General features: G+C 40.1%; 1 protein-coding gene across 1 annotated transcript in view; it reads right to left on the reverse strand.

The window, feature by feature from the left end:
- Nucleotides 1-13,616, reverse strand: part of ZFPM2 (zinc finger protein, FOG family member 2) — a 444,681-nt gene that overhangs the window by 6,103 nt on the left and 424,962 nt on the right. Inside the window, exon 6 of the mRNA XM_055546469.1 lies at nucleotides 5,222-5,428. Coding sequence (XP_055402444.1) covers nucleotides 5,222-5,428 — 207 coding nt within the window. The remainder of the gene's footprint in view (nucleotides 1-5,221; nucleotides 5,429-13,616) is intronic.

Raw genomic sequence — 13,616 nt, forward strand, 5'->3', positions numbered from 1 at the left:
GAAGTGTTGGTGTTGTTCCACTGTACAGGACTGAGCTTATAAAGGAATGTTACATTCAATGCAATTTACTTTCACACAGACTCTTTAAAAAGTGGTACTGTAGGAGACTCCCAACATAAAGCACAAGAGGTTGATCCTAAATTGTTTATATTGTATTTATGGTTTAGAAAAGTAGGCGTTTAGAAAATAGCAGTATGAAAGGTTTTATCTGCTTGATTAAAAGGTAAAGGATCTAATGGCTGCTGCAGTGAAGTCAACTCCTGACATCATTTATTCATTTAATAAATTAATTACAGAGTGCCTCCTAAGTGCCTGATTTATGCTGAGTTGGCTGTAAAACAAAATGAGAGACAAAACAGCTGTTCTTAAGGAGCTTAGATCGCTTGGGACTGGTTAACAGGTGGTTAGATCATTATATAAGAATGTGATGACTGCCCTGATGGAGGTATCTGAGGGGTGTTTGGGGGCATGGAAAAGAGATACAAGTCTGGGAGAGAACTGGAGGGAGGATGAGCTGAGAGAAGGATTTAGAGGGGAGATGATGACATGCCTTAGCTGCATTGTGAAAGATGAAATTAATCTAGTTAGGTGGAGAAGGGGATTGTATTCTTGTAGTCAAGAGATCATTCATGGGAGCCTGCGAGGGACTGGGTGGAGGCTGAGAGGCTATTCTGTAATCTCAGGCAAAGAGCTGGAAGAGCTGAGGCTGCAGAAGGCAGGGACAGACTACCAAAGACCATGGAGACTTTTATTTTGGTGGGGGGGCCTCACTGCATGTCATGAAGGATCTTAGTTCCCTGACCAGGGGTTGAACCTGAGCCCTTGGCAGGAGTCCTGACCACTGAACCACCAGGGAATTCCCCACTGTAGGGCTTTTAAAGTTCAGGTTTCTATCTCAATGAGTATGGAAAGTTATTGAATCATTTTCAATAACAGATTGACAGAAACTGCTATGATATAATGCTCACTGTGGAGCAGAATTTGAAGGTAGCAACTTTGGAAGGAAGACTTTTATGATAATTGAAGTAATCCAAGTGATCTATGTTACAGTTTGAATTGTAACTAATAGCCATATAGTTTTTGTTAAGTTCAGTTCAGTTCAGTCGCTCAGTTGTGTCCGACTCTTTGCAACCCCATGAATCGCAGCACGCCAGGCCTCCCTGTCCGTCACCAACTCCCGGAGTTCACTCAAACTCATGTCCATCGAGTCGGTGATGCCATCCAGCCATCTCATCCTCTGGCGTCCCCTTTTCCTCCTGCCCCCAATCCCTCCCAGCATCAGAGTCTTTTCCAGTGAGTCAACTCTTCACATGAGGTGGCCAAAATACTGGAGTTTCAGCTTTAGCATCATTCCTTCCAAAGAAATCCCAGGGCTGATCTCCTTCCGAATGGACTGGTTGGATGTCCTTGCAGTCCAAGGGACTCTCAAGAGTCTTCTCCAACACCATAGTTCAAAAGCATCAATTCTTCGGCGCTCAGTTTTCTTCACAGTTCAACTCTCACATCCATACATGACCACAGGAAAAACCATAGCCTTGACTAGACGAACCTTTGTTGGCAAAGTAATGTCTCTGCTTTTGAATATGCTATCTAGGTTGGTCATAACTTTCCTTCCAAGGAGTAAGTGTCTTTTCATTTCATGGCTGCAGTCACCATCTGCAGTGATTTTGGAGCCCAAAAATATAAAGTCTGACACTATTTCCACTGTTTCCCCATCTATTTCCCATGAAGTGATGGGACTGGATGCCATGATCTTTGTTTTCTGAATGTTGAGCTTTAAGCCAACTTTTTCACTCTCCTCTTTCACTTTCATTATGAGGCTCTTTAGTTCCTCTTCACTTTCTGCCATAAGGGTGGTGTCATCTGCCTATCTGAGGTTATTGATATTTCTCCCAGCAATCTTGATTCCAGCTTGTGCTTCTTCCAGTCCAGCGTTTCTCATGATGTACTCTGCATATAAGTTAAATAAGCAGGGTGACAATATACAGCCTTGACGTACTCCTTTTACTATTTGGAACCAGTCCATTGTTCCATGTCTAGTTCTAACTATTGCTTCCTGACCTGCATACAGGTTTCTCAAGAGGCAGGTCAGGTGGTCTGGTATTCCCATCTCTCAGAATTTTCCACAGTTTATTGTGAGCCACACAGTCAAACGCTTTGGCATAGTCAATAAAGCAGAAATAGATGTTTTTCTGGAACTCTCTTGCCTTTTCCATGATCCAGAGGATGTTGGTAATTTGATCTCTGGTTCCTCTGTCTTTTCTAAAACCAGCTTGAACATCTGGAAGTTCACGGTTCACATACTGCTGAAGCCTGGCTTGGAGAATTTTGAGCATTACTTTACTAGTGTGTGAGATGAGTGCAAATGTGCAGTAGTTTGAGCATTCTTTGGCATTGCCTTTCTTTGGGATTGGAATGAAAACTGACCCTTTCCAGTCCTGTGGCCACTGCTGAGTTTTCTAAATTTGCTGGCATATTGAGTGCAGCACTTTCACAGCATCATCTTTCAGGATTTGAAATAGCTCAACTTGAATTCCATCACCTCGTGCTATAATATGTATGATATGTATTTCTCATGGATTCATTCATGGAAAATTTCTGTGTGTGTTTTCACCCCCATTCATTAATAGGTTAAGAATGTGAGGTTGAGTAACTTGCCATGATCATGTAAGTGGGTGAACTGAGATTGGAAAACCCTGGTGTAAACACTCTTCCATAATACCTCAGTGGCAAGAGGGACAGAGAGAATAAAAATTACATTGAGGAAGCAGAACTGACTGGAAGTGATGACCACTAGTTTGGAGGGTAAGGTTTGTCCTTGGTGCCTAGGCTTCTTGTTAGCATTTCTGTGTTAAGTGATGGTTCATTCATCTCTACAGGGAATAGAAGACAGCTGAGTGATGAATTCAGGCTAGCACATGTATAGTGACCAAATCTGACACTGTATTGTGCAAACCTGGCACTTTTATAGTGAAAGGGGGCATGGATCAGAGGGGATGGCAGGTAACCCTGTAAACTGGGACAAATCCAGGCACACTGGGGTACATGTCACATTAGATGCATGCAAGTGGATATTTCTGTTAGAAAGAGAGATGAACATTGCAAAGATGGCAACAGAGGTCTGAAACTCGCCAGACATAGCTGGACTTGTGATTTATAAACTGTCAATGTATAGTGGGTGGTGGAAACCCATGATAGTGAAGGAGACAGCTCAAGAGATCCTATTGAAGGAGATAAGGAGAAAATTAAGGACCAAATTCTAGTGAACGAGAAGTAAGGAACAGGTAGGTACAATACAGAATTTCCAAATACAATCTAACTACAAAATTACACCTGGCTACTGTTTATTATTTAACCCTTCCCACCCAACTTAGTTACATTTACACTTCAGAGGGCCACAATATTTAATAAAGTGGCTATTTATGCAGGATGCCTTTAGCTGATTAGCTAATTAAAGAATGAGAACAAAAGCCTGTATGCACCCATGTTGATTTATTTGAGATTAACAGTTATCTTGCTACAGAAAGCAAAAAAAGTATAACCTCAAATATAATTAGAAGGAACATTCATACACTGAAGCGTCACAATAATATAAGGTACCCCTAGGATACCTGGTGGGCACCCCCGGTGACTCAGTGGTAAAGAATCTGCTTGCACTGCCAAGCCACAGGAGACACGGGTTCGATCCCTGAGTCAGGAAGATCCCCTAGAGGAAGGCATGGCAACCCACTCCAGTATTCTTGCCTAAAGAATCCCCATGGACAGAGGAGCCTGGCGGGCTCCAGTTCATAGGGTTTCAAAGGGTCAGACACGACTGAAATGACTTAGTATGTATGTACAGGATACCTGGTAACAAAATCATTTGGTCTCAAATTCAAGTTATATCAAGTGCCTCACTATCCAAAGTAAAGGTCCAATAAAGAAGATAACTAATTTACACTAAGGAAATCTAAAAATACTGACTTGCGTTGGGTGCATTGAATCCAGTGGTTGCATGCAGAATAATTCCAGATACACATGAGAAGTTCTTTATTCTGGAGGATGCAGTTACAGCAAGAACATAATTATATATATATATATAATATTGAGACATGACTGTAGTCTCTAGAATTTTCTGCATCATTCAAAGTCTCAGGCATTTTCAAGGACATTTTTGACTCGAGGCAATAATGAAGCCTACTGGCTTCAGCTTCTGTTCTCCTCTTAAGATGTAACTGGTACTCATGTTTTCTCTCAGAGACAGATAAAAGCAAAGTGGACTCTAGAACTCAGATCTTGGGACTCCTGAATCATTGATTTTATGTCATATCAGGTGTCACTATGTGTTCAAGAAATACAAACTAAGTTCAAAAGTCCTTTTAACAAAATATAATCCCAAAGACAGATTTTCCAGGGCATATTTTAAAATTTTGCATATAAAGTACTCCAAGAAGTATTTTTCTTTCTCTTTTTAATTTTTTATATTAGATGGTGTCTTGATTTATTTAGCCTACATTTCCATTTCATTAGTATATCTAATCTAGAGAAGGCAATGGCACCCCAGTACTCTTGCCTGGAAAATCCCATGGACGGAGGAACCTGGTAGGCTGCAGTCCATGGGGTCGCAAAGAGTCGGACACGACTGAGCGACTTCACTTTTACTTTTCACTTTCATGCATTGGATAAGGAAATGGCAACCCACTCCAGTGTTCTTGCCTGGAGAATCCCAGGGACAGGGGAGCCTGGTGGGCTGCCGTCTATGGGGTCGCACAGAGTTGGACACAACTGAAGCAACTTAGCAACAGCAGCAGCAGCATATCTAATCAAATTTGATTTTGTTTCCTTTTTCTTATGTTTTAACTCTCTGGCTCTTAATACCAAAATTATTCTACCATAGGAACATCAGTGAAAGACATTGGGCTTCTTATAGCTAAATAGGCTTGAACATTGCTTAGTATAGAATATCAGATTTTCGTTTGTGACATTCAGGAATCCAACGTGAAATGAATGAATTTAAGTTCTTTTTATATTCCCATGAGAAGTGATCTCTCTCTCACACACACACACACACACACACACACACACACAGAGTTAAAGTTGGAGAGAAGATCAAATAAAATCACAGCACTGGAGGAAAACTCTGTCCCTGGTTGCCTGTCAGTAGACATTATTTTTTTCTCTCCCATAAATACCCATCACCACGACAAAGCTATTGTACTGGGCTATTGCACTCAAAACTTACTATTGACAATAGCTGTGGGCAAAATAGAAGCCATGGCAGCTTGCTGAGGAAGCAGCTGAATTGAGTCCAGCAGGCGCGCCGGGTACATCCCTTCTGTAAGAGTCATCTGACTGGCAGCTTGTAGCCTTGAGTCGAAATCCACCACAAAGGCAATTAGCTCTTCACCCTCAGAGATGGCCTTCGTAGTCGTGCACCAAAGCTGACCCCCTATTAAGAAAAAAAAAGGAAGAGAAAGATAGAATTGACATAGAATGCTCCAGCCTGCTATACATTGGGTTGATGTTAACAGCACCTTCTCATGTTTTTCACATCAGTTTCTACTGGGTGGAGTGTTGGATCAAGACAATAGCTGCCCTCTTCATCCCTTTGTTCACTTAAAACAATAAAACAGCCAGTTATTTTACCAGCGACATGGGTTTATAATAGCAAAGAACTGCAATTTGGGACAGGCAACCATGGCAAACCACATGAAAGTCTGGTAAAACAAGAGAGGAAACTTTTTATAGAAAAGGGGAAGTTGGAGAGCTATGATAAACCAAAAGTCCATTGGAAACTGGAAGTTTGAAATATAGTGGCTTTTCATTGGCCGAGTTGTTACAGACTTTCATTGGCTGAGCTGTTGTCAGGTGATGAGAAATGCTTTCTTCCTCCAGCTGAGAGGCATTAAATAGTGTCACTTCCTGATGGAGATACAAAGTCCATCTCTTCCTGTTGGGCTCTGTATTGAAGTTAAGTGGTACTTGCCAGCTCCTGCATCTGACCTCCCTACTCCATTTTAGTGAGGTTTCCTTTTATGAATTTTCATACCTCCTGTGTGGAAAATTATATTTCTTGCATTAAATGTACTGTTCAGTGATCAACGGTGGGAGAAGACTAAGGATCGAGTATAGACATAATCTGTACAAAGTTTTGTCAAAACGTTGACAACTTTTTGCCTTCTGGTGCTTGACTTAATCATTAACCGTGCTATTACATGGTATATACTGCCAAAGAACAAGCATGGTAGGGATCCAACCACAAAATGTATTCCAAGTGAGCCTTTGAAGTTACTCTTCCTGTACCTTACTCCTCTTTTTCTCTCTTTCCAAGACACTGATATATCAGATACTGATACTGGTATGTGTGTGTGTGTGTATATATATATATGTATATATATATATATATATATATATATATATAAAATACCTAAAACTACAAAGCAAGTAAACAAACTTCCTAAAATTTAAAAAGTTTAAATGAAATTCCAGTTAGTTTTGTTCTCTGCGTAAGTCTGCTTCCATTTTTTTTTTTTTTTTTTTTTGCCTTTTTGCCTTCTGGTGCTTACTTAATCATTAACCATGCTATTACATGGTATATACTGCCTAAGAACAAGCGTGGTAGGGATACATCCACAAAATGTATTCCAAGTGAGCCTTTGAAGTTACTCTTCCTGTACCTTACTCCTCTTTTTCTCTCTTTCCCAGACACTGATATATCAGATACTGATACTGGTATGTGTGTGTGTGTGTGTATGTGTGTGTGTGTGTGTATATATATATATATATATATATATATATGATACCTAAAACTACAAAGCAATTAAACAAACTTCCCAAAATTTAAAAAGTTTAAATGAAATTCCAGTTACTTTTGTTCTCTGCATAAGTCTGCTTCCATTTTTTTTTTTCCGGAGGGGAGGATGCTGAGTGATCTTTATTTTTATAATATTTCTTATAATACAGCTTCTTTATCTCCCTTTACCCTGACTGAACTTCCTGAAAAGAAGATACACCAAAGATCCTTTTCAAAAAGGCTTATTTAAATAAAGATTTGTTTAAATGAAAAGAACCCTTTCTTCAAACATTAAGATAGACTCTGGCTCGGTGCTTCAAATGATCACGTGTAGTGCATTAAAAAGAAAATTAACTATGCAAGTACATCCTCTAATGTATTGGAATGCGATAGCAAATGCTCATTTATTTAACATGTTTAGACAGACAAAGCACTTATATTTTGTTATCTACACTCTCAGGCCTAGATACGTATCCTATACAGTTATGCCTGAAATAATATGGCATAGTTGATATGTTATAAAGCTTTTTTTCTCCTTGTGTATATATTGCAAGGCTATATATTGTACTCATTAAGCAAGCAAAAATTGTATCCATTCTGATAAGTAATATTGCTCTGTTTATCTTTCAGAGTAACTGCCTTTTCAACTGCACTTCATTTTTTCCACCCTCAAAGAGATCATAGTTTTTAAACAACTTGTAGTAAAAATCGGGTGGAAAAGATAACAACAGCATATGATACGGCACAGTTGACTAGAAGATTCAGGACATCGCTTTAGAGAGACCTGGGACGTTAATTAAAGTAGCTGATTAAATGTTAAAGGCAAGCAAACAAGACGCCATTTGTGACAGTATGTTTGTGAAAAAATAAAGCTAAAATTACCGACCTCAAATTTATGTGAAAACTTCCAAGGAAAACACACATTTACTAAAGGACTAGAAAACAACCACTTTTTTTTTCCACTTTGGCTCTAACATATCTGAAAGAATACAAATTTGTCCAAGTTGAAAAACAGATTCATTTTGGTACTGATTGATTGATTTACAAATGTAGAAGCTAAATGGCATCATTGTGGAATTCAATGATGGGATTAGTGGAAAGCGCTAAGTTGGTGCTGTTTCTGCTGGTGCCACCTCTTTCACCTGGGAGGCTTCTGCCTCTGGCTGCTCTGCCTTCTCTGATGTGCATACAGATCCAAACTATTCACGGCTCTAGACAAGGTAATCATCTGCACCTTCCCTTTCCTCTGGGAAGCCGTTTATTAAGTGAGTCCGTGTAATAGAGAGGTGGGGAGGGCAGAGGCAGGCAGTTCAGCCTCCTAGCCTGGTCTTTTGGAGTCACAGGATTTTAGCGTTGAACTGCATAACTTATATTACTGATAATAGTTTCCCATTTTTAATAAATTTATATTGTTGGTAAATGTAGCTATGGCTATGTTTTACAAAGGAAAAGTTGTGAATTCAGGTACCCAGGAGAAATCAATAGTTTAGAGAAGGTAGCACTCAGCTTATCTTTATCACAACAGTGAGCTCCATAGCAAGATGACTCCGAATACTTGTGCTCAAACTTTGAACCCAAAAGATCCAGTCAATAAAATAAAATCCACAAATTATTAAGTGCAAGATGGAGGAGATATATGTATACTTACAGCTGATTCACATTGTTGCACAGCAGAAACCAACACAACATTGTAAAGCAATTATATTCCAATTAAAAAAAAGAATAAAGAAACATGTAGAAAAACTTCTCCAAAAAATAAACAAAAAATCATTTTTCTACATTATTAGGCAGCCTGGCAGCAGTAATATATATGTTTTTGGACATGTTCAGTAATGTTTCATATTTTATTGTCTTTACCATTTTATATTATGGTTTCATCAGAGCATGTCATTTTAAAAGGCTAAATTGGACTGAAAATGTACTTTTCAGGTTTGATGAGAAAGTCAGCTGTTTCAGGATTTAGTCTTTCAAATGAATCATTCAGTTCAGTATTCACTGAACTCCCCACTGTGTGCCAGGCTGGGTGCTTTGGCTTCACACACACCTTACATACAAACTGAACGTACACATATAAACGAATTCTAATACTACGTGCTCGTGTCATGCCCTAGTGCTAAAGAAAATGTGAGAGAGGTGAATAGCTGAGACTTCTTGGGGGAGTCAGGCAAGGCATCCAAGATGACATTTTTCTTTTTTTATTAACTCAAGAAGAATAGAGGTAAACTAGCTGAAGTGTGTTGGGGGGACCTGGCATCATTACTGGCAGAGGAAGGTACATGGGTGTGAGGGCAGGGTTATGGAAGAGCCCCGGGGGCTGGCAAACCTGGAGCTTGGAGCCTGAGGGAGGAAACAGGTGGATTATGGGAAGTGGGGTGCCGGAACCAGCCTGTTCTGGATCACGGGGTGGGATGTTCAACTGTCAGGAGTTTTGAGTGCTGTTGATGTGAAGTTGGTAACTTGATACTAGCCGCTGGGAGAGCTGTAGCATCTGCTGTCAGAACTGGAAACATTACAAATCAGGGCTTCCTCCCACAAAAAATTTAGAAGAGGGTGAGACAGTTTTGATGTAACATAAAAACAGTTGTGTCTGGCTCATGGTGGGGAGATAGTGTGCTTTTTTTTTTTTCAGTGAATGAATGAACAAATTTTTGACCTGAGCTCTTCCCCCTTATAATATAGATCTGAGGGTCATGTGAATAAACTGAAGGGGTAGGAAATGTTACCTCAAAGGCTATTAGAAGGCTGTTGTACTTAGTTCAGTTTTAAGAAGTGTAAATGGTGAGGTAGAAAAGGGCCAGTTTCCAGAGACATGGCTGAGAGAGGATTGGGGTGATTTCATGAGATGGACAAGAAAAAGGAAATTGCTGAAAATGGCACAGGCATTTCTGGTTTGGGAAACCAGATGATGGTAATTCCATTAGCAACATAGTAAAGCTGGTATATTAACAAGTAGTATTATGTAGACAATAACATACCATTGGTATTAATTAGGAATAATTTCTTTGGGCCTGATAGACTAAGTAGTTGATGTATTTCTCATCTACTTTAATCCTAATGATTATTCTGAGGTGAATGATAGTATCCTCATTTAAGAGTTGAAAAAATTGAAGCTTTTTTTGGAGAGGTTAACTCCAAAAAATAGGAGAGGTTAACTCACTTTCTCAAAGCTATTTCCCTTTGCAGAATCATGATTTGGATTTCTGTCTGTCCACCTCCATAGCCCAAGTGTGCATGTATGTGCACATGTGTTGTATGTATGTGTGTATGTGTATGGATGGAAATGAAATTTGGCTTTGAAATGGTAGAGTTTGAGGTACCTGAGTGGCTTTTTTGTGGATGTATCCAGGAGGCAACTGGACCTAGGGGAAGAATAAGGCTAGAGAAAAAAAAAATTTGGAAGTCATCAACACATTCTAAACAACTATGGGTGTTCTTTGCATTGGTGTGGTAATACACATGAAAAGAAAAAGAACGAAGATTGAAACTTGGAGAATATAAATATTTAAGATGTGGGTAGAAGAGATGCAATCATTTAAAGACATAGAAAACATATATTTGGAAAGGTGAGGGGGAACCAAAAAAAATGGTGTCACAAAAGTCAAGGATTGGTTCTTGGAAAGAGCTTGGACAAATTTTTTAGATGATGAGTTTAGAGCATACAACTTGAGGAAGCCACATATATGGAGAGATATCCCAAGTACTGTAACACAGTTTTATTGATTCAAATATAATATTCTAAGTGTGACTGCTAGTGAAGTTATAATCCCATCTGGAGGAAGTATGGACATGGGAACCAGACTCCTGGGGTGCAAATCTTGGCTCTGCCACTTGCTAACTCTGTGACTTTGAACTTGTCACCTAAGCATTCTATCAGTTTCCTCAAAATTAAAAATGGAAATGATGATAATAATACTGAACTCAAGATATGATCATGAGGATTAAATAAGGTAGTACAGGTGGAAGCTTAAGAACAGCACCTGCCATCAGTTTAGTTCAGTTCAGTCGCTCAGTCATGTCTGACTCTTTGTGACCCCATGGACTGCAGCACGCCAGGCTTCCCTGTCCATCACCAATTCCCGGAGCTTACTCAAACTCATGTCCACCAGGTCAGTTATGCCATCCAACCATCTCATCCTCTGTCATCCCCTTCTCCTCCCACCTTCAATCTTTCCCAGCATCAGGGTCTTTTCCAAAGAGTCAGTTCTTCACATCAGGTGGCCAAAGTACTGGAGTTTCAGTTTCAGCATCAGTCCTTCTGATGAGTATTCAGGACTGATCTCCTTTAGGATGGATTGGTTGGATATCCTTGCAGTCCAAGGGACTCTCAAGAGTCTTCTCCAACACCACAGTTTGAAAGCATCTATTCTTCGCCGCTCAGCTTTCTTTATAGTCCAACTCACATCCATACATGACTACTGGAAAAACCATAGCTCTGACTAAATGGACTTTTGTTGGGAAAGTAATGTCTCTGCTTTTTAATATGCTGTCTAGGTTGGTCATAGCTTTTCAGTAAGTGCTATGTAATTGTTAACCATTATTCCTTTTGGTTTGGTTTGGGTGGGTCTGTTTTTCTCATTTCTCATTGCCCCGCTAAGTCCAAGGAAAGAAATCTCACAGGAAAGAAACCACAAACCTATGAATTCAGTGAGTACATGTGTCTGGGCTTCATGGGAGAAAACTAACTCATTTCAGAAAAAAAGATTAAGGCTGCATCAGTTATGGATCACATACCATATCTTGACCAGTTAGAAACTAACATAGTTTCTAGCAATCTACATGGGGCTGAAGAGACAGGGGAACCAGTTTCCTACCCTACTGGTTTTAGAGCTAGGGTAAATACAGCCAACTCTCATTTACAATTCAATGGAGGGCAGTAGTATTCATCTTGATTAGGAAACGATCTAAGTGCATGAAAATGATAAATCATGTTGATATTTAGGTTTTTTGATGTCTTTACTCATTGTCCTCATGTTCAATGGAAACAAATCACAGGGTATTACATTTGGTTTTAAAATGAGACCACCACTATCAAAACAAAAACAAGAACACACACACACAAAAACCAAAATCCCCAAACAAACAAAACCACCAGAAAACAAGCACTGGCAAGGATGTAGAGAAATTAGAGCCCTTGTGCACTAGTGGTGGGAGTGTAAAATGGGAGAACCACCCTGGGAAAGAGTATGACAGCTCCTCAAAAAATTAAAAATAAAATTACGTATGATCCAGCATTTATACTTCTGGGTATATACTCAAAAGAACTGAACACCAGGTCTCAAAGAGATATTTCCATACCCATGTTCAAAGCAGCATTATTAAAAATACCTAAAACATGGAAGCAACCCACTGTCCACTGACAGAAGAATGGATAAGCAAACTGTAGATATACATACAGTGGTATATTATTCAGCCTTTAAAAAGCTGGCAATGCTACAACATAGAAGAACCTTGAGGACCTTGTTATAAATAAAAGAAGACAGTCCCCAAAGGACAAATACTGTATGATTCCACTGATATGAGGTCCTCAGGGTATTCAAAGACAGAGACAGAAAGTAGGATGGTGGTTGCCAGGGGCTAAGGCAGCAGGAGTGAGAAACTATTGTTTAATGGGTGTAGAGTCCCCTGGACAGCAAGGACATCAAACCAACATCTGCAGCTGAAGCTCCAATATTTTGGCCACCTGATGTGAAGAGCTGACTCACTGGAAGAGATCCTGATGCTGGGAAAGATTGAAGGCAAAAGGAGAAGGGGGCAGCAGAGGATGAGATGGTTAAATAGCATCACAAATTCAAAGGACATGAATTTGAGCAAACTCTGGGAGATGGTGAAGGACAGAGGAGCCTGGCGTGGCCATAGTCCACGGGGTCGCATAGAGTCAGACATGACTTAGCAACTGAACAACAACAGCAAAAGCCAAACAAGAGTGAGGCCTTCTTCCTTCAGTTTTCCTAATGAAGCTACTTTAACTACTGGTGGCTCAGTGGTAAAGGATCCGCTTGACAATGCAGGAGACACGAGAGACCTGGGTTCGATCTCTGGGTCAGGAAGATCCCCTGGAAGAGGGCATGGCTACCCACTCCCATATTCTTGTCTGGAGAATCGATGGACAGAGGGGCCTGGAGGGTTATGGTCCATAGGGTCACAAAGAGTTGGACACAGCTGAGCAGCAGCGACTTAGCAGCAGCAGCAGCAGCAACTGACAGCCAAGACTAGCACAATGAAGTTTCTACTGAGATGCAGTTTACTTTCTTTGACCACATTAACTATTTTCATTTGAATGAACTTTAGATGTTCGTTAGATCTGAACTTCTGAGTGTTTCAGCTCCTGGTGACTTTGTTGATTTGGGTTTCTGTCTGCCCTTAGTGTTCCTGTCAACTTTCTATGGATGTGAAACTTAAGGAATCCAAACAGATGTTTTCTGTAGCTTTCAAATGCGGTGGTATGTTTAATGTCTCCAGATTTAAACCAAGAGGATTTTCTACATACTAATCTGCATGAATGCTATATTGATATAAACATCAATAAAATTATGTAAAGGCGTTGGGTTTCCCAGGTGGCTCAGTGGTAAAGATTCTGCCTGCCAATTCAGGAGCCACAGGAGATGCAGGTTGGATCCCTGAGTCAGGAAGATCTCCTGGAGGAGGAAATGGCAACCCATTCCAGTATTCTTGCTGGGATAATCCCATGGACAGAGGAGCCTGGCGGGCTACTATCCATGGGGTTGCAAAGAGTTGGACACGACTGAGCGACTGAGCATGCATGTAAGTTGGGTGCAAGTATGGAAATGTCATATAGGTTTACCTGATAAAATTTTTACAACTTTCTTTTCACAGTAATTCGAGA

The sequence above is a fragment of the Bubalus kerabau genome, chromosome 14 (genome assembly GCF_029407905.1).
Source record: "Bubalus kerabau isolate K-KA32 ecotype Philippines breed swamp buffalo chromosome 14, PCC_UOA_SB_1v2, whole genome shotgun sequence".
NCBI classification, from domain to species: domain Eukaryota; kingdom Metazoa; phylum Chordata; class Mammalia; order Artiodactyla; family Bovidae; genus Bubalus; species Bubalus kerabau.